Here is a 22,462-nt window from a genome sequence, read left to right on the forward strand (position 1 = left end):
TATATTACCTCAGATCAAACAGATATTGCCACACCCAGAGTACTTTGTGAGATGCATTTCCAAGTCAAAGCCTGTGGGTTTTCAACCTCTCCTAGATGTGGGAACATAAGAATATTTCAGTTGTTATAAAGTACTTTCATTAAAAGTAATCTTATAGGAAAAATACTTTATTTTGGTTCTCAAGATGTCAAATTATGCTGATACTCTTTTGTTATCACAGTGTTTTAGTATTAATTGAGAGAAGGCCCATAGTACCAGTGTCTTACCTCTCTTGATCTTAGCTTGAGACAATAATATAGCTTGGGTACATACGCCAACCAACCTGAATCTAAAGTGGAGATAAAGACTTTTCGTTTATATAACAGTACAAAAACAAACACACACACCCCCCCCAAAAAACCTGTAAACAGCTATTTAAATGCATCACAATGTTTACATATTTGAAATTGCAAATAGGAAAGAAATGTACAAGCCAAGGTTCTATATGCAGCATTAACTTGGCCATGTTCCAAGCTTTATATGCATTTTTATAGTTTAAATTATATACTATGAATAGTAATATATGACATTCTATCAATTGGAAATCTAGTCAATTTTAAGAAGTTACATTAAGTTTAGGTACCACCCTTTCCTTCCCAATTTGGGTGGTTTTACTGTAACACTTTTCAATTTTCTTACTCCCTGTTACTTTGGGAAAACAGAAGAGTGAATTGAGTAAAGCCCTGAGGCAGCAAAGCACTTTACATACATGTGATTGATTGAAGACAGTGACCACACATGAAGTGGTGGGGGCTGTTGTCTGGCTGGTTGGAAAAGGTGTGTCCCTTTAAGGGCAAGAGGGTGACTTTCTCCTGCAGCTGCAGACCACATCAGTGCGGGGACGCTGGCCCATTCCTCTCCACCCCCACCCCTGGTGACCAGAAGAGAGAAGGGGCCATATAGATCCAAGTCAGTGCTGGAAAAAAACCCTTTTACCTGGACCAGGCAGAGCAGGGAATAATTGTAGAGGGAAAGAGTGTATCTAACTGTACGCAAATTAATCAAGCTGTTTTTTTCTCATCTCTTTCAATTATAGTACTTGTATATTACTCATATCATTAGTAGATAAATCTTCTGACAGAAGTGTGTTTTCTAAGCTGACAGTTTCGCTTTAAGACATAATTAACACACACCCAACCCAGCCCAACCTAAAAAAAAACCTAGAAAATAAAAACGTGTATATAAGGCAGGTGATACATAAAGTTGCTGTCTGAGTGGAGACAGGTTTTCTGTTCATGATGACTGTAGGTAACAACATTTTCTTTAATGAAAGTTTAGAACTTCCAAAATACTTTAAAAGGCAGCAAAATTGCTGAAAAACCCTATGCTCAAGCGATCTGCAGAAGGTTCTGTGTTTGCAGGAGGTTGTGGTTTTGTTTTTGTTTGGAAGTTTTGGATAATTTTCTGTGTAGATTTCACTGAAATATTTTCACTATTTCTAATGTAAATTATGCTAGCAGCAGCCTCATCTGAAGCCAGGTATACTGTAGGAGCACTTTGCTGGTGGAGCTATACCTGTATACTCTATCGACGTAGTGTTCCCATTGTGGACACAGCTTAGACTGGCAAAACTGTGCTTTGATGGCATCACTTATTTCAGACCCAGCCAAGCAAAATAAGCTATTCTAGCAAAACTACAGTTTTGCCAATATAAATGCATCTATATTAGGGGGTTTTGCCAGCATAGCTATGCTGGTCAGAGATTATAGCTCTTCACGCTCTGGACTGACATAGCTGTGATGGCAAAACTTTGGAGTGTACAACTGGCCTTTATCAACTATAAAGGTCAGTCAGGGAAAATCCACAATGAGATCACGAACCAGAACCATTTAGCTTCTGATTACAATCTTAAAAGGTGGCCACTGAGTGTGCTTATAAGTGATTGAAGATACACTTCTATCTTTGGAGTTTTTTACATTTTCAAAAAGAAAATTAATGGCCAATAGCCTTCAATTTAAGACCAAGTACATGCCAAGTTTCAACCTTCAGCTGTTCTTTGTGGCAGTCCTATTCAAAAGTGGGGTTAAATTTCTTTATTCTGATGGGGGAGAGAGGGAAATTGTCATTTTCCCATAATTCCAAGATGGCTGAGATTGTGATCAGATTTGTCAGAAAAAATTATCTACAGGCATATACACCATGCACGCACCATTTTTGATCCAAAAGGTGAATGTTCTAGAGAGTTATGAGTATATGCAAACTATATTAGGGGTTATAATGGAAGCTTATCTATAGTGAACTCTAAAATAAATTTTAATTCATTTTAAAAAAATGTCATCCAGCATTTGGTGCTAAAAATAGTCTCCTTTCTCTGACACAAAATTAATTTTAGTTTACAGTAGCCATTTTTCATCTGTAGTATAAAGAATGGCTCCTGTACCAGTTGTGTAATCTGGCCTTCTGTTCTGTTTAGAGTGATTATTTAACATTTTCCAGCTTTGTTCTTACCTGTTCCTTGCACGTAGAGCTTTCTATAATTACACACACTGTGCAGACAGAGAAGTGTGCACGTGGGTGCATTTTATATCTAATATAAAATATTCTAAAAATAGATAGAACTACAGTATGTTTCCATAGGGAGATGTTCCCCATCAAGACCCTCTAACTTTAAATTAAATGTCAAAGCAGAGATTAGCCATCAGTATCAAATCATATTCAGATAATGGACCAAGTCCTGCTCGTTTAACTCACAAGTTCAATGAGATTGCCAGCCTTAGACAAGTAGTCCCTTTGATTTCTACAAGGCTAATTATATAAAGGCTATTTAGATGAGTAAAGCAAACATGATTTATAGAATAAGCAGAATTAGATTTTAAAATGAATTAAAATCTCAAAGCTTGTCTGTAAATGTTGCAGAATTCTAGAATCCACCCTGTGTAAGGTATTTCTCGTGACTTTACTGACTTTACATGCATTCTTCTTACCTTTGAAAAACTAGTTGTTAGAAAAGATGATACCAGGTTTGATCTCAGTTGCACTGCTGTAAGATGAGGGGGTACTCTACTGACTCCAACAAAGTTACTGCAGATTTACATGTGTTTACCTGAGATCAAAAGCTGGCCCTCTGTGGTTCCCCTATGGTGAAACTATTTAGGTTGAAAAACTAAATATACAGCCAAATCCTGCTCAACTTATCTAGATACAGTAGTTCCACTGAAGTCAACATCAGTAGGTTTGGGCCCATAATGTAGAAAGTTTCTTAAAATGGTAAATTACTAATATATAAACTAGGGCTGTCAATTAAATCACAGTTAATGCATGCAATTAATGCAAAACAAATTAACTAGATAAAAGCAGCAAAGAGTCCTGGGGCACCTTATAAACTAACAGACGTATTGTAGCATGAGCTTTCATGCATGAATACCCACTTCGTTGGATGCATGTCTAGATAACTAGATAAAAATAGTCATGATTAATTGAGTTTAAACAGTAATAAAATATCAATTTAAATGTATAATGATACACATATATTCATACAAGTCCTCTCGGTCCTACTTCTTGTTCAGCCAATTACTAATGCAAACAAGTTTGTTTATATTTACAGAAGATAATGCTGCCTGCTTCTTATTTACAATGTCACCTGAAAACAGGTGTTGCAAGGTATTTACGTGCCAGATGTGCTAAACATTCGTATGCCCCTTCATGCTTTGACTTGTGGGCCCTAAAGTTTTACATTGTTTTGGTTTTGAATGCAGTTATATAAAAAAAAATCTATATTTTAGGTTGCACTTTCTTGATAGAGATTGCACTACTTGTATGAGGTGAATTGAAAAATACTATTTTATTTTCTTTTTTACAGTGCTAATATCTGTAATAAAAATATGAAGTGAGCACTGTATACTTTGTATTCTATATTGTAATTGAAATCAATATATTTGAAAATCTAGAAAAAATCCACAAATATTTATAATAAATTTCAATTGGTATTTTATTATTGTTTAACAATGTGATTAAAACTGTGATTAATTGCAACTATTTTTAATTTCATGATTAATTGTGATTATTTTTTTGGTCATTTGACAGCTGTAATATAAACCCTGTTTGTATCTTCTACAAAAGTTTCAAAATGTTAGGATTGTGTTGACAAGTGTATGATATGTTAAAGATGAGATGCTGTAGAAAGTAGATACCCTGGGCATGGTTCAGGTCTCACACCACTAACGTCAGTAGAGTAACATCAATGTGATCAGAATCAGGCCCTCTCTGTGTTTATATAATAGTACACCCATTGTTCTGGTCTCATCTTTCTGCTACACATGTGACTTCTAAGAGCTCTAACTGAAGTTACTGTATGTGCATGCAGAAAGAGGGTGACGGACCCCATAGGCTTTGTATTAATTTGATTCTTTAAAAAGTAAAAAAATACATAAAAATTGCCACCTAAATATTACTGCATTTTCATGTAGCTTCTAATTTTCACAATCTCAACAGCTTGCAATACAGAACATCTTATTCAGAGCATTTACAAGGTGACTTCAGCGCATACATCATCCCCGTTTATGGACTTTTTGATTTTGCTCACCTAAAAATGCAAGAAACCACAAGAGAACACGTACAAAAGGTCCCATACATGATTCATGTTCAGTTTCAAAGCTTCACACTAGCTACAGTACTTCACCAAACACCATCACTGTAACTTTTGCACAAACAGATTCTTGACATTGGCAGGTACACCCAAGAGTTGGCATCTCTTTGCAAAATTGACCTCTTGTTTACATTTTTATACTAATCACCTTACTGACCTTTTAGTAGAATTGAATTTATTTGCTTTTGCAGTATCCTACTCTCTACTGTCTGAATATTAAATGTGTTTGTTTTCCCAGAGGGCTAGCGATCACTGGACAAAAGGGTTCAGCAGGAGAGAGTGAAATAAAAAGAGGTTGTGAGTCTTTAACCTTGAGCCTGAAATGAATGTGAACCAAACTCAAGATACTTGGCTTATCTGAAGCTGGGTAAACATTCGAGTATAAGCCCATGCGCTACCAACCGTACTGTACCTGTTGATCTTAAAACAGGTCCTATGTATTTCACCTTTATACTGTTGTACGCAGGGGTGATATTTCCACTATTTAATCTTTTTCTTCTTCTGAGGAAAAAATCTGAAGTATTTAAAAATTGTATTCCTTTTATTTTTCTTGCCTGATGCAGTATTTTAAGTCTAACTTTCAGGGTGGGACGAAACTGAAGAGCTTTTTTTCATTACAGCTACAGAGAAGAAAGAAGTGGAAACTTATAGCTATGTCAAAATGTCAAGAAGTGTTGTCCCCACAGTCTTCTGTTAAAAGCAGTTCATTTTTTCTGTTGTCTCCATTACTGTGAGAGAAGAGGGCTGTATCTCATTGTTTGTCTTCCCTTGGCATTGTCGGCATCATAAAAAAAAATCATGACATGAATTCTATGTACCAATTCATAACATACCAAGATATCCACAGCAGATGTCACCAGCTTTCACACATTGCACAATGAAAGCAAGCTTGTATAGAGCTCTGTAGTGTAATGCTAAACTTCAAAGAATAAAATGTTATAGAATTATGGATGACAATATTTACACATGGGCTCTGATTCAGCAAAGCACTTAAACATGTGCCAATCTTTAAGCATTACTCTGGACTACTCAAATTTTTAAAGTTAAGCACATGCTTAAGAGCTTTGTTGAATTGGGACCATATTATTGTAAACAAAACATTTTAATTAGCTTAGTGATAGTTTAAATGGAAGTGCAATTAAAATGGTGCCTATGAACTCAGCAGACCCACCCCCTGTGTGTATTCAGATTTGTTTTCAATGACTTCGATATTAAAAATATTTTTTCTCTTGCTAGCACCAGAATCAGTATAGCTCTGGGATAATTAGCTGGGTTCTGTTGTGCATCACATATACTAACAGGTTTTTAAATTACATTTCTACTGCAGAATATTTTACTGGTTATGAGGCACATACCAGAAAGAACAAATGTTGCTTTTCAGATCCCAGGCTGAATCTGCAGGGCTGCAGTCAGAAAAAAAAATTCTATTTCTAAACTGAGTAAAAGTAATCCTGTAAATGAGAAGTCATTGGGAGATACATACAGAACCACACGATGCCAAGTCACTTTCAGAAGAGAACAATGTTTTTAAAATGTGTATATTATTGGTACATGTGGAATGTTTATCAGAAAATTATTTTGTATTTGAGCCTCAACACCTCTTTGATGGGTTTCATTCAAATATCTGAGTTACAAAAATATGCCAAGACCCGAGTTCAGTGTTTTGTGTTTCTTCTGCTGCTGTTGACCATGTTACTATCTGAAGTTGAGCAGGGAACTGCATTCCAGAAATATTGTGGGTGTTAGATCAATCATAGCTGGGTTAGCACTGAACTTTGAACTTGGGTCTTGACAGGCAGTTAAACAGGTGGTGATTTTCAAATACTAAATTTAATCCTACAGTTCTCACACTCAGGTAAAACACCCATTGAAATCAAAGTCTTGGTATGGAATGCAGATTGGACACATTCTGTTTCACAGATTCCAAGGCGAGAAGGGACCATTATGAACATCCAGTCTGACCTCATGTATAACAAGCCATAGAACTTCCTCAAATAGTTCCTAGAGCATATCCAATCCTGATTTTTAAAACTGAACTGAAGAGCCCGTTATTACATATTTTTTCTCATATACATACCTACAGACTGTAATCAAGTCACCCCTTAACCTTCTCTTTGTTAAACTAAATAGATTGAACTTTGTGAGTCTATCACTATAAACCATGTTTTCTAATCCTTTAATCGTTCTTGTAGCTCTTCTCTGAACCCTCTTCAATTTAAAACTGCTCAGTAATTTTGTCTACACACACAGTATTCTGTTTGGGCCAATCCTGCAGTACTTACTTAGGCAGAACTCCCACTGACCATAGCAGGAGTTTTGCCTAGTGAAAGACTTTAATATGAGTTCGGTAGTTTGAAAATCTGTTCCTTCTTTGCTAACCTGTAAAGACTTGAGTACAGATTACCATGACTGCAATAAAGCCTCTGCCTGAGTAAAGGTTGCCAGGTCAATTCAAGCATAATCTTGGATTACTTTTGTTTACATAAAAATTTAATTCACATTTTAAAAAATCTACCTGACAGACTAGAAGTTAAATCTACTAGATCAGAATGAACTATGTTCAAGAAAACGAAAATGAATTTTTCACACCAATAGATAAGGTGGGAAAGCTGTCATAATTAAATGATAAAAAGATTATTTTGTATTCAGCTGGAAAATATGAAATAAATGATAAACGGCATTTTTGAAAATAAATACTACCTTATGAACTCAGTGTCCAGTAGGCATGCTTAAAAATTTCTCAATTTAAGATTTTTACCAGACTCCCATTTTATAGTTCACCATAAGAAATATGTTGTTAATTATTGTTAGTCTGTGGTGGTTTTGCATTCAGCTTTGCACTTTAGAAAAGAGCAGAAGGGCTGAGATAATTTAGGGAACTAGCATACCAGCTTTTCTGCTCTGGAAATGTAGTTCAAATCCTATCTTAAGTTATCAGTGCAAATGTGTTTCTTAGCCTAGTCGCCATTTGTGCACATTATAAATCCATCATGTACCATGGCACAATTCAAGTGGATTCTGCTTAAAAAAAGCCAATGTCTCTAGTATCAGGGACTATGCAGGTCAAATTCTAGGTATTGTATGTTGGCAGATATAATGAGGTTGTAATATCCTACATAGAGACCAAGTTAGCCACACTTCCTCCTGAAGATCTGCTTTTCTCCTGAACCCTGACAGCCTCTTGGAGGGCTGGCTCTTCCTGCACCCCAGAACTGCTCAGGCTCTTCTGTGCTACTCTGACAGTCTATTTCCCTCCCTCCCTCCCTTCTAAAACACATAGTCATGGTAAGGAGACGATCACATTAACATTCTATTTTGTGCTTGTTTCCGTGCTGTTACCATGTGTATTTGGCTAAGCAGGGAGTGATGTGTGGACTGACTGAGGGCTATCTACTTGCAGGTGTCCATCACCCCATGCTATTGATAAGAGTTTAGATATGTGATACATGATCATTTGGGAGGGCATAAGTAAGGAAAAAAGATAGGAGAAAGCAAATCCAAATCAGCCTCTAAATCTGTCCAATCTTTCTCCAGTACTGCCACACATTCATAAGCTACTGGTTGGAGCTTTGAAACTCAGACAGGTTCTCCGGTGGTTGATAGTATAAGAACCTAGATAGATACTGCCAGCTAAACCACACCAGCATGTTGATTGAACCATTCCACAGTTAGAAGAGAAACTCTAAAGTTTATCTATAACTACTTTGTAGGCCAGACACTAATTGGGTAATCAAACATAGGGCAGTAATATGCATGTGTATCACCCAGTACATTTCAAACTTGTGTGGAGAAGCTTTCACAATGCCTGCTCACACCTTTTCTGCCTGTGCCATTGGTGTCTCACTCTAATAAACACGAAAAATTCGCTCATAAATTAAGGAATGAGTGAAAAAATAGAACTCATACTTAGTCATAAAACATTGCCAACAGTTCATATTTTTGCCATTTTGTTTTTTCCTTTGACTTTTCCTCTCAAAAAAGTTATGTTTTCTCACTAATAGCACGTAGTGCAATCCTTCACTTCTTTTCTAATCCGATGGATTGGTCAACAGGCTATAGCTAGCGTCCTCCTCTTCCCCACCCCAAACACAGACCACTGACTGCCCCATCTCAGCAATGCTCTCTCCTTTTGCTCCTATCAGTTCCTACTGGCAGCACTGCTACTGCGAAAGCCTAGTTGCTGATGTCAGTAGCTTTCTTTCACCTGTCTTCTTACTGATAGGAGGCTAAAAATAATAGTCATTTTAGCATAATAAGCTGACATAATTTAAGGACTGCAGACATGGCATAAAATGTACAGCTTTCAGAATTTAACCTTATGAAGGGTATTTGCAACTGAGACACAGAAAAAGAAAGAACTTGCTGTTCTATGCAACCCAACAATCAATACATTATTTTATAGAAGGTCTTTGTATATTAATAAAAAATTAAACGGCTTAAACAGTGGGTCTATACTCGAGTGTTTACTTCACATATGCATGAAGGAAAAATAAAAGTTGGATCAACAATTCTATGTTCACATTATCCAGGCTTCCAAGTGTAGTTGTTGTGTGCCAGTTATCTGTGTTCATGTGGTAACTGTGACTTCCCCTTCTGTGGTGGCATGGTTTTGCCTAGTATTTTGTCTGCTTGGCTTTTTGTGCTCCTGGCTGCCTTCATTTCGATTTTGCTTTGAAAACATTTTTTTTTCTGTTTGTACATTTGGCTCCTCTTTGTGTGTGTGTGTGTCTCATACGTACCTATCCGACTGTGTCTGTGTTTTGTGCTTTCCCGTTTGTGAAGTGTGATATGTTACATGTTGGTTTTTTACTATACAAATGAGACTTTTTTTAAAAAAAAAAAAGCCTTTCTACTTACTCACTGCAAAACTATCAACATGCATGGTTCTACATTTGCATTAAAATTAACATGGCTTGTCTTTTACTAGGGATGTACCACATGAGTGGATGTTCGCTTTCTTTAACCAGTGCTTCCCATCAGTTCTTTGATGGCTTTAAACTCAATTTGTTTTAATATTGCAGTTCATACAGACACTCTCTAAATGCACAAAACTGAGCCACTCGTTTATGCATATAACATCCAGAGACTATGGACTTCAGCTGCCTGCACTGCCCTAACCATATGCTACATTTTTCAAAAAGTATTCTCTAGCACTGTTCTCTAAAGGTTGTTACCTCTGACATCTCTTTCCTCTTTTTCCCCTCAGATCCGCGTCGTGAAGGCATTCCGTAGCTCTCTCTATGAAGGGTTAGAAAAACCAGAATCTAGAACCTCCATTCACAACTTTATGACTCATCCTGAATTTAGGATAGAAGATTCCCAACCTCACATCCCACTCATTGATGACACAGACCTAGAAGAAGACCCTGCTCTCAAGCAAAACTCTAGCCCACCGTCTTCGCTGAACAAGAACAACAGTGCTATCGACAGTGGAATAAATCTTACAACTGACACAAGTAAATCAGCTACCTCTTCTAGTCCAGGAAGCCCAATACATAGCCTGGAGACATCACTTTAGCTGAAAGTTCACTGCAAAAAATATATATAAATAAAAACAACAACAGAAGTATATATATATATAGATATATAAAAAACTGTGCTGGCTGAGAAGCTGTTTGAACTCTTATTCACTTTGTGACAAGTGAATGAATTGCTGATCACAGTGGTTTTGGGGAAAGAATGAATGGCTGATTTACATACCCCTTTTTGCTCCCTTGCAGAAAAACAAAAAGAACCCTCCTGCATGAATGTACTGTGCACTTCCAGCTCCCACCCCGCTCTCTCTCACGCGCACTGTCTCTCTCTCTCTTTTTTTAAGCAGTAAATGCAGAGGACTTTTTTCTGAGGCTATTTATCCAATTCACTGGTCTGTGAGTTTTTTGAAATGCTTGTGTGGCATGGATTCAGTTGTATAGATTAATTTAAATAACGTTTTTGAAGTTGCAAAGCTTAACTTGCACAGTAGATTTGCACCAGTTGGACAGAGAAACTTAATAAACATTTATGAGATTATATATAGAGATACATACATATAAATATATACATAATTAATGATATACATATATGTATATATCTATCTATATATTTAGTTATATATAAAGTTTCTTTGTTGGCATGTTGCCTTGTTTCTGCTCAAATTGCTCTGACTATTAACTTATTTATGTCCTAAAAAAAAAGAATGTAATTTGTTTACAAACCTGTAGATAATATCCTTAACTATTTGTAGGGTTAAGAAAGCACTTCCTGCCGAAGTAGTATAAAAATTGCTCAGCTCTTTGAAAACTTCTGTAATATTGCACCTTGGATGTTTTATTACAACCGTGTTCTGATTTTGCCTGCCTTTTTTTTGGGGGGGGGTGTTAAATAATGTAGATACTGCTAGCAAATAACAAAAGAAGCCAAAATATAACACATTGGATGTAGCATTGTTATCCTATGTACAGGGCAGTGAACAGGCTTCCTTTGTTTCAAATACAAAGTTGAAATGATCAGGTTTTCTTCCCTTTTTTTTTCTTTCTTTTTTTTTTTTAAATAAATTGCTTGAACTTGTTTTGGTGCAACACTCAATGATGGAGGCCATTTCGTTGTTTCAGTGTATTGCAATGGCTTCTTCAAAGTATTTTTTTTAAAAAGTTGTTATATGAAACTCAGTTTAGTTTATGAATAACAATTCAAAGATAAGTTATATTTGGCTTTGTGTATGGAGATCAAACTAGTGTTGAAATATTGTGATATATTGTGTTGATTCTTTTCAGTTAGTAATTTAGACATTCATTTCCTTATTAATTACAAGAATATGGGCTGTTGGCATTTTGGATAGAAAATCACTATGGTTTGTTGCTTTGACTTTTTAAAAGGAAAAGATAATCATTTTCTGCACTATCTAGATCTGAATGAAATTTTATGAAGTGTATATTGAAATGTGCTTTGTGTGTTTTTTTTTTAATCAAGCTTGTCTTCCTGTAGTCACAAAATATACTGTACCTAATTAACAATGTTGTTTTACCTATGTATTGAGCTTTCTACAAGGGAAGCCGTTTTGAAAACCTGCAGTATCATGGATGAGAAATATTTTTCAAGATGGTAACAGCCCTGGTAACTTAAATTTATGAGCTTATATAATCGCTATGTCAACCACTTGAATGCTAAGCACTTTGTGGGTCACAGATTTTTCATAAATAATTTTGTATTTAATACAAAGTTTGCGTCAAGACTTTTCAGCAAGCATATGATCTTTTCCATAATCTTGTACAGTGCAAAAGACATTTTGAATAACATGATCAATTATGCCAGAAAAACACTTTCAAACTAGCTTGAAAAATTGATTTGTTGTATTGTGTGTTGTTTTAAAGTTGGCTAAGAAAGCGGTGCATCTCTGCAGTCACAAGAACTATTCCAAGCCAGAGAACTCTCCAAACAATATTAGACTCATGGCCAAACTGCAGATTGAAATGAATAAAAGAGTTTTCAGGGTGCATCAGGACTATTCAGCCAGGTAAAACTCTAATCAGCTTGAATTGCCAGCTTCCGGACTTTTGTGCAGAAGCTTGAATGTTTTTTGGCTCAGACTCATAGCTCACTGTCTGATTCTTTTCACTGAACAGCAGATCTTTCAAGGCTTACAGAACTGTTTTCAACAGATACCGTTACCCGTTTCTTAACAGTAAAAGCTGGCATGAAAACATCATTGAATTTAACTAATTCTTAGTAGCAAAGTGATTGAAACTTAGTCAGCATTGTTCCTTGGATTGTAAATACAGGGACTGACCTTTGTATAACATGTATTGGGTTTCTATGGCCTATTTGGGATACCATGTTCAGAAAAAAAAGTTATCCATTCTATTTATAGGGAAGAGCCTCTGTCATTGCATTGGACTTGAGCAGCTACAAAATCTGTCAGTACTGGAACATAATTTTCAATAACTTAACAATGATGATTTGCCTTTTATTTTCAAGACGTCTTTTTCATCAGATTCTTTTTTTTTCATTTGATTTAATTTTCCTCTAGTAGAACCCATTCAGAATACCAATAGGGTACCATTTGCAGACTTGAAAAACTGTTTAAAAATAAATGAACACAGCATTCTGTGTGTGTATATATAGTAAAAACATATATAAACTGAGATGCATAGAAAACTTGGGCTTCTGTGAGCAGAGACTGTGCTTTATGTATATGATAAATGATAGACTTTTTTTTAAAAAAAAAAGTAGAATAGTTATGACCTTTCAACTACAAGTCATGCATCACAATTCCTTTCTTTTATTGCTTGACCTCTCTGTGATGGGAACAATGGATCAAAAACCCAAAATGATCAGTTTGTTAAACTCACTGCAATATATAAATGCTTGCTCTCTACATACTGTACTTAGCAGCATGAGATTTGTGGAAAACAATACAGTGGTACATTTGGCAATCCGTCCCATTAGGGGTTATTACTATATATTAATTCATCTGTTTTTATGAATTTTTTATCTAGACAATAATTGTAAATAAAGAACTTACTGTCTCTGTTCATTTAATACTATGCAAAAGGTTATGCTTTCTATTGTTTATTCTTATTCCTACAGTGTGATGCTGGAATGTTTGTGGTTTAAAAAACAAAACAAAACAAAAAAAAGACAAAAGTAAGTAAAATATGTGATGTAAATTATTTTATAGTTTGAAACAAAATGATAAAGTTTTATTCTTGCTGCTTACTGTCTAATAGATATCTCCTGGCAGGAGCGCAAGTGGAAAATTAAATAAAAATAAATTCACAAAGCAGCATGAACGATAATGGTCTGAACTTAACATCCTTCTTTATTTTCACTTTAAATCAATAAAACATAACTTGAACCCAATGGGCATATTTTAATGCAAGGGGGGTGGATGTTTGCACGCGTGCATGCTTTTTTTTTTTTTTTTGAGTACTGGTATGAAAATGATGGTGAAAGCCTCACATCATACAGCGCTTGCAATGACACTCGTAGGTCTGCACCACACATCCTGACAAGCCAGCCCAGAGCACCATTGTTCCTAACAAACTATAGTGCTAGCAGTCAGTGACAGAGATTGCAATTCCTAACTGAGGTTTTTGCAATCTGGTTCCACTACTTTGTCCATGTAGTGGTGGCTTGGGGTGCTGGGGATCACAGGTAAGAGGTGGCTATTATTTTGATTATGTGTTTGTTGGTAGTGATGAAGCCCCTGCATGGGAGGCTTGTGTAGTTTAACATTAGCCCTGCATTGAGTGTACATTTTAATACAAATTAGGTACATTTTCCTACCACTTTTTGCACTCTTGGTGGTGGTTTTAGTACATCTGTCTTGATATTGTTTCTTCATTCCTCTTCACCTCCATATTGGCCCCAAGAATCATATGCTTTTTCTACTCCATTGGGTTCAATCTAAAGTCTGAATCCTGCCCTTTGGAAGAAAGGCCCTCAAGCTTTTGGGATATGCTCATTCTGGGAGTAAGAGCCAGCCCTGAATTTATGGGGTGGGGTGGGGGTAGGGGAGTTCCAACTAATGAGTGCTACTGCCGTAGCATAAGTTGCTTTGTAACAAAGCTCTATGGCAGTTGTTTTCCCTGTTAGCAATACAGTATTGAAATTAGCATGGCAGACATACAGCATAGAACAGTGCTTACTTTGTAATGAAAGAGGTGTGGGGGCTCAAGCAACCAAAGGTGCTGGGGCTATGAACTGCCATGCCTAGACGTGCTGAGGCTCAGCCCTGGCACAAATTAAGCACTGGCATAGAAGCTTTCTCTGCATCTGCTAATGTTCTGCATGTTTTCCTACTCCGTGAGCTTCACCAGCTTTGATACCAGATTTGTCATTAAATATAATACTTGAGTTTGTCATTCAAATTGGACACAGGAAGATACCTGGCACTGAGGTACAGATTCATGCAGGTTAACCTCTCATCCCATTGGAAGTTCAAGTGTCAAACTTCCCTAGATATAGGAAGCTCCAGGTAAGTAACTGTCCTGTAGCCACACTTTTTAAAAAGCAGTGTACAGTACTAGTGATAGGTTTCTTTCCCCCCCTTTCCCTAGAGCTCAGGTTCTTATGAGCTGATAAATATACTAGGAAAAGACAAGCTACCTCTGGCAAGTTTGTCAATAGTTGTAAAACAGAAGTAAGTACTGAAAATGGAGAGGGGGAAAGGGGGAACATAATGAATAAAGCTCTGAAAATTTTACAGAACACCTGAAAATAATGGTGTGTTTTCTTTTACCATAAGTTACATATTTATCACTAGGCAAGAGGTTTGTTGGATTCACTAAGCTTTGGTTTGATTTGGGGAAAAATCTTTGGTGTGACCCTGTGTTAAGAACTTACAGTACCCTGGATGAAGATTTCCCCCACACCCCCTTCTGTCACTGTTAGCAGCCCCCTGTCCTGCAAACACTTAAGCAATTAATATAATTTTATTTAAATAGGCAGCTCCATTGAGTTCAATAGATTAATCATGTGTGCAAAAGTATGGATGTGCTTAAGTTTTTGCAAGATCAGGGCTTAAGATCATTCAAAGAATTCCTCAATATGTTTTGAAGAGTAGTGCATGTTTTAACATTCCGCTGCCTTGGGGGATATACATTATCAGTTGCAGATTTTCAAGAGTGTGTTGTGAAATATATTTTAACTGTGTGTGTGTGTAATCAAGAGTGCGGCTCATTGTTTTACCAATTCCCTATCCTTTGCAAATGGACTATTGAATGACAGAAGAGGAACTGCAATAATAAGGCTCAGATAATGTTCATTATAAACAAATATTTGTATTTTGAAATATGGAATGCAATAGTAATGACACTGACTAAGGGCAGGTCTACACTAAGGGCGGGGGTCGAACTAGGGTACGCAAGTTCAGCTACGTGAATAGCGTAGCTGAATTTGAAGTACCCTAGTTCGAACTACTCACCCGTCCAGACGCCGCGGAATCGAAGTCCGCAGCTCCAAGGTCGACTCCGCCACCGCCTTTTGCAGTGGTGGAGTACCGGAGTCGACCGCGGCGCTTCTGGAGTTCGAACTATCGCGTCCAGATTAGACGCGATAGTTCGAACTCAGAGAAGTCGAACTCACCGCGTCGACCCGGCTGGTAAGTGTAGACTAGCCCTAAGTGACCACTGATAAATCCTGCAATTGGCCATGTAAGAAACAGGCTGTTATAGTTTCTCATTATTTTAATGTCAGACGTCAGTCCCAGATTCTAGGAAATGCCTTAAACCCCCATTACAGTTTCTGAAGTGTGCGACTGTATTTTACCTTTTCCTGATTGCCACATTTTTTCATAAGCCTTATTATTTTTATAATCAGTGTAATATTCAAAACTGATCTATAAAGATTGAAACACCACTCAAAATTGACAGTGCTGTTAATGCCTCCTGGGAAACTGAGAAAAGTATTTTAGTTTCAAACAAACCTGCCTGTTTTGCATTTTTGTAGTATAGATTATATACTATGAATAGTTATATATGACATGCTATCAATTGGAAATCTAGTCAATTTTAAGAAGTTACATTAAGTTCAGGTACCACCCTTTCCTTGCCAATTTGGGTGGTTTTACAGTAACACTTTTCTTACTCCCTGTTACTTTGGGAAAACGGAAGAGTGAATTGAATAAAGCCCTGAGGCAGAAAAGCACTTTAAATACATGTGATTGACTGAAGACTGTGACCGCACATGAAGTGGTGAGGGCTGTTGTCTGGCTGGTTGGAAAATGTGTGTCCCTTTAAGGGCAAGAGGGTGACTATTACTCCCCAGTGTACCCCATATGTCAGGAGTAGTAGAGGGCAACTGATAGAGAAGCTGGCTTTACCCGTTTTGAATTCCCTCACACCAGAGGAATACTCTGCTGCTTTCCACCCTCTAAGTGCAGAAGCAGAGAAGGTGAATCTATCCAAGTATTTTGACAATAATTCTCATCCAAGCTGCTGAAAAAATATATCCCTTTACAGAGGAAATGCAAATGTGCCTCTCTCTCTTTTGAAGAGAAGGCTTTGAAAAAATTGTGTCCTGTTTTCTCTCTTAGGCTAGTCTATCCATTTTTATAATGGGCACTTTCTAGAAAAGGGCTTCTTTGGCTTTCATTATTAGCAGGCTGAAATAAGACTCAACAAAGCAGGGAATAAAATTGGCAATGCTGTCTCAAAGCACCTTTTTGAAAAGCACCTACGTGATTTATAAGATCAATTCTCATTGAAAGCCAGTGGGTATTAGGCACTTCAAAAATTTCTACCTATAAGCTGTAAACACATGCTTGGTTCTGAAAAAATGTATTGAGGAAAATTACTCTTTCAAAATGAAAACTCCCTAAGTAATTTAATTATTGACAGGCTAGTAGCTTTCTTGGAGAACTCATGCATTCCCAGAACAACTTCAGTTCCTCTAAGCCACTACATCTAGCTGTCATCCTGCTCTTGTAGCTCTCCTTATGTTTCCCCTGACTGCAGTCAACAGGCTTGAAACACTTTTTGGTTGCCCTACCTTTGTTTTAAAATCTACTCTGGGATATTGTTCCTATTTCCACTTCCTCCACGGTCTGACTTTATGTTGTTAGGGTGGAATTTCCAAAAGCATCCACATGACAGGAGCACAAGTCCCATGGGAAGTCATCGAGGTGCTTTTGAAAATCCTACTCCTCATCTTTGGAATATCTGATTGTGAGTATGTGCTAATGTAACCACCGACAATTAGAACAATTTGGAATAGGGAATGAAAGAGAAATCCTGGCTAAGTCTTTGATAAATGTACATCGTTAAACCTGAGATCTTAATAACAGAATATTGATTAAGGAAGGTGTAAACCTTGCATGGCCTAAAGCATGCTCCCTTGGTCTCTTATTATTCTTTCAAATTCTGCACAGTAAATGTCTCTCATGGCTCTGTTCCACTCTGTGTAAGTTGACAGCACCAGTTTTATATATCTTCCATATTCAGGTGTGATGTTCCATATGAATAAGATTGCTTTGTAAAAGCACAATTGTATATCTCAGGTTACCACTCTTTTAAGTTAATTAACTCTATTTCTTAATAAGCATCTTTTCAGCATTGGCTGCTGCTGAGCAGAGCTGGGCAAACTATTTGTTCAGAATAATATTTATGAGTTTTAGCTGATTGTTTGGTTAATGAATGATCTGGGAAACAATCCTGAAGGTAGTAAATCCGATTGTAAATGACAGTTTCAATCCTATGGTGTCCTTCAGGAAATATTTATTTTGACTGTTGATTGTGTATGTTGGGTGATCGCCATCATCACCTAGTATGGCTCCTGATATTGTTTAAACAATAATTGAAAAGAATAATACACATTGGCACTAAACTCTGTAAGCCTTTTTATGGTTCACAAATGCACTCTGGTTGTCTTAATACCCTCAAATAATATTACTCCGGGAATCATACATAACTTAACAGTGCTTGTATTCATGAACATATTTGTGTCTAGTTTTTGTTTACAGTTTACAGGTCTGCTTCTGACCTGATTTGACAAAGATTGTAAGTACCTCTTTAGACACACTGCAAAATTCCCCATCCCACCAATGAAAGAGGGAGTTGGGGGAGAGTCTGGATTAACATCAGGCACTATTTAAAACCAAGGAAAATATAAATTATAGATCACATGATTTTAGAGTCCTTCTGCATTTTTTTTTGCTCCAGTCTGCAATACTATGCAAGTTCTAAGCATTCATTTATTATGAAGAATTAAGGTTGCAACCAAAGTTGCATTACGTGAGGAATATTCAGCTTTGCAGGCCTCTACACAGACCATGTCCTGGAGGCGCTTGGACCAAAATTTGCCAACTTTGGGTACCTAAATAAAAGTGACCTTTATCAGCAGAGGCGTTGAGCACCTAAAACACCAATTAACTTCATTTGGAGACACAGTGCTCCTCATCACAGAATATTAGTTCACTTTTGTTTAGAGAGCTAAATATGAATTTATATGCCAATTTTTGGCACTCGTGTTTTAAAATGTTGACTCTAATTTATGCTCTTAATAAATGGAGAGATCAATAGTCTCTCTGTGGTTAAGAAGTCAGTAGTGTTCCATTGTAATCCTATATAGTGAAAATCCAGATAAATTTAACCCGGTTCACTTGCTCACTAGTTTACATCATGCATAGGCTAGGTTCTTAGAGAGAAAATAGTAAATCACGAATTAACAATGTTCCCAAAGAATGGGTGAATACCTGTCCGTGAAGCATATAAAGGAAGAAATGCCATTTTTCAATTAACTGCTCGTAAGTATGCACATGTGTATACACACACGCTTCATGGAGCAGGCTGAAGCTGGTGCAGAAATTTAAATAACATTTGCTTATGCTGCTTGAAGGATAATGTGTATATATTTCACTTGACAAAATAAGCAGGAAGAATACACTACTTTGCATGAGAAATCATGGGAGTAGGCACTGGAGTCAGGGGAAGGCAGGGACTCTGCAGAGATATTAACCTCAAAGGCAACGTGAACCAGGACAAGGATGGAAAGGACCATCTCTACCTCCAAATCAGCCTTCCCTAAGTTAACTCCTTTCTGCTCCCCAGTCACCCCTTGCCTCTCCTGTGGCATTACTGCCCCTCCATATTACTTAGCATTCCTGCAGACTTTCTGTGTGTGTGCAGGAGCAACTGTATAATTCAGGAGATTCACAAGAATAATGCCCCACACATGTTCTAGAGAGTATACAAAGCCTGGAAGCTTCAGAGGGTCCCTCGCTATTTTCTTCTTGCCTGGTTCCCACTATGGTGGGAAGCAGTAAAAGTTCTGCTAATTCCTAAGCTTCCTCTCTCCAGTTATATCTCCTAGGCAGTTGGCTCCCACGGTCTTCTTACTATTTATGCTCAGCTGATTCCCAGCAAAGACTGCAGGAGTTACTGTGAACCTGAGGCTTGCAGAACTAGTTCCCTAATTCTTTAAAGTACGCTTCATAAAGTATGTACATATTGAAAAGCAAAGGTGATAAAAAAGAACATTGCAAGACAGCTCGAAGGGTTTGAGTAACTACCTAACACCTCTCTCGGAGGGCTCTCTGAAAACAAAGAAAGTAGCCTTTTAAGAGTGATACCCTCTATTCCAGCCAACATCTGTAGTCAAGTCAATAAAACCTCATGGCCAACAACATTAAAGTCTACAGACAGATCTTAAAAAATCATCACGGACAACTGACTTTTGCTTATTATTGAGACATCATCAACAAACAAGCCCAGTGCAGTCTCTGCTACATCCACACCTGAAACTAGAGGGATCAAGGAAACTGGAGAACTCTAGGTCCCTCTCACAATAACCTCACTGGTGCTAGCAGCACTGGAGTGACGTTGCTAGAAAGACTAGAGACAGGCTGATGATTAATTACCAAGAGATGGAGCAAATAATTTACTGCTGCTTATTTGGGGGACCCTGGCAATCTTTCCATCTCAAAGGATGCCTGAATCATCTCCACCAATAAAAGGAACCAACACCTCCATGCTATGTTTTAATATAAGCCATGAATAGGAGTTCAAGTCTAGCTCATATGTAACACCCTAAAAATCCCCCAGCATCTCTAAAATTTCAGTGAGGAAAAATCTCCCAAACACTAGCATTTGAACCCTACAGAGACAGATCCCCATGACGATGGTCTCCTCTGAATCTCAGCCACAAAATTTGTCATAATGAGAAATATTTAATCCTGTTGCCAGAAAATGGCAGCCCAGTCACCAGGTTGTCTTCCACCCAGAACAGTTCTAATGAATAAGACCTGGCAGATGCTATCTCACAGGGCAGAAGAAAAAAAGTGCTACTATTCTCTCCATTACAGCCACAACATGGGATTACGTATATCCAATTGCTGCAACCGGTTGGCGTCAGAATGAGAGGAAAGTGTCCAGCATATATAGCCCTTTCACTTGATACATACCAAGGTGATCTGACAGGATGATGCTTAGAGAGGGGCTGTTTAGGAGAGATTGTATCTGTGACAGACTGGGCAACCGCGTGCTCTATCTTTGGGAATTTTTGTATTAAATTTAGGAATGGTTTATGTATGACTGCATTCTTCTCTATTTGAGAGAGTATTACAGCTTTTCCAGGAGCTAAAAGGGTGTTGATTGTCCCTGGGAGTGTGATATCTGTCACAGTACCAAGATACTTCTAGTGTTATGGATAAATCCCAAAATATTACACAGATTTCGTTCAGGTTTCGTTCTATACCTGTAAGGCATAGATGCTTCTTGAAAATGTATATTCTAGTAATATCCTGAAACAGGTGCTTGTGAGGTTTTTTTACATACATTCCCAGTTATGAGTTGCTGAGAAATATTGCATAAATAGCTCTTTCATAATGTATACAGCCCTGCATACTTTAATTCCTAAGCCTGACTGAAGCCAGACAATAAAAACAAAAATGCCTAACCATTCTCACAAGTTTATTTCAAGAGATAAGGGATGGTCTGGGTTGGCTTTTATCTTATTGCCTAAACCCAATAGCAATTGTTTCCAAAGCCAATTAGAATTCACTAAAAGACAAAGCCAACAGGGAAACGTGTTCAAAAGCTAAGTTCTCTGGGCTGATCCCCACCCTACCTTACAGCATGTGCAGCTTCGCTGCAGCCAGGAGGCTCACACGGTGTTTAAATAAGGGCAGAACTTGGCCTCCTGTTGTTTGTTTAAAGGACTCTCTCTCAGCTGAATTCTGCCATAAACCTTAAAGGCCTGGAGCATCCTCATTTGTTTGTCACAAGATTGGAGCTTTTACTGTGACCACCAGGGGAAGAGCTGTTGAAGAGCTAAGCAACCTCTGTCAGAAATCTACAATGGGCTAATCAGTTGTAGGTTTAAAAAATTGTTAACTAAAGGTTATGAGGAACACACAAAGCACAAACCATCTTCAGAGAAGAATAAACAGGTGAAAACAACATACTGCAAATATAAAGATAGTTGAATTGGACTCATCTCTTGCCAACCACTCCACCACTGTTTAGTTCCGCACACCCTTGCATGGCCAGGTATGGTTCAAGCCCAGAAGTGGAAATGTTGACCTACAGAGATAAGAGTAGGGTGACCAGACAGCAAGTGAGAAAAATGGGGATGGGGGGGGGGTTATAGGAGCCTATAGAAGAACAAGATCCAAAAATCAGGACTGTACCTATAAAATTGGGACATCTGGTCACCCTAGATGAGAGAAGCTATTTTCATGGTATTTCCAGTTCCATTGGAAGCATGAGGAAATAGATATAAATGCCTATTATGCAGACCTCTTAAAGGTTTGGATAATTTGGGAGGTGACTGGTCTTTCAAAGCCCCAACCTACACTCTATTTTTGTTGGTGCATGTGTTCCCATTCAGCTAAATACCCGATTTGTAGGTGCAATGAAAACTGGGGCCAATGACTGCTTTTTAAGAGGGGGGGCAGTATGGTAGGTGAAGTCAACAATGGCCTATATTGCACCCACACTGCCTCTTTTTGACGTACACTTCAGTATGTCCCTTTTGCAATACACCTCCTTGTTTCACCAACTCCTGTTCATTGGCAGTGACAGCTTTGAAAAACTTTCTCCTCAGTTTCCAGCTTTCTGGGTCAGTATTCTGCAGCAAAACTGCACTGAGGAAATGCTAACTACTTTTAGTCTTTGATCCAAGAGTCACCATTTTTACAATCATCTGCAATGAGAGCTACATTTGCAGCCTATTAGCCCAGATACATATAAAATTATCTGTCCTTCTGAATCTGATATCATTTGTTCTCATTATTCCTCACATTTGCTCCAATTCTGTATTATCTATACACTTGGAAATTACACTTGAAGACCATTATCCAAGTTATTTCTATAAATAATGAACAAATGATCTGGCTCCCAACCTGCTCCAATTTGTACC

General features: G+C 37.6%; 1 protein-coding gene across 6 annotated transcripts in view; it reads left to right on the forward strand.

The window, feature by feature from the left end:
• Positions 1-13,401, forward strand: part of ATP2B2 (ATPase plasma membrane Ca2+ transporting 2) — a 563,074-nt gene extending 549,673 nt beyond the window's left edge. For 4 of the 6 annotated variants that reach the window (XM_039480788.1, XM_039480783.1, XM_039480784.1 and 1 more), the window contains one exon: positions 9,831-13,401. In XM_039480788.1, the coding sequence (XP_039336722.1) occupies positions 9,831-10,142 (312 nt within the window). In that variant the 3' untranslated portion in view covers positions 10,143-13,401. Of the gene's footprint in view, positions 1-4,862; positions 4,919-9,830 lie in introns of all 6 variants that reach the window. The other 2 variants (XM_039480787.1, XM_039480786.1) reach the window with 2 other exon arrangements.
• The last annotated feature ends 9,061 nt before the right edge of the window (positions 13,402-22,462 follow it).

Source organism: Mauremys reevesii, linkage group 7, assembly GCF_016161935.1.
Source record: "Mauremys reevesii isolate NIE-2019 linkage group 7, ASM1616193v1, whole genome shotgun sequence".
Lineage (NCBI taxonomy): Eukaryota > Metazoa > Chordata > Testudines > Geoemydidae > Mauremys > Mauremys reevesii.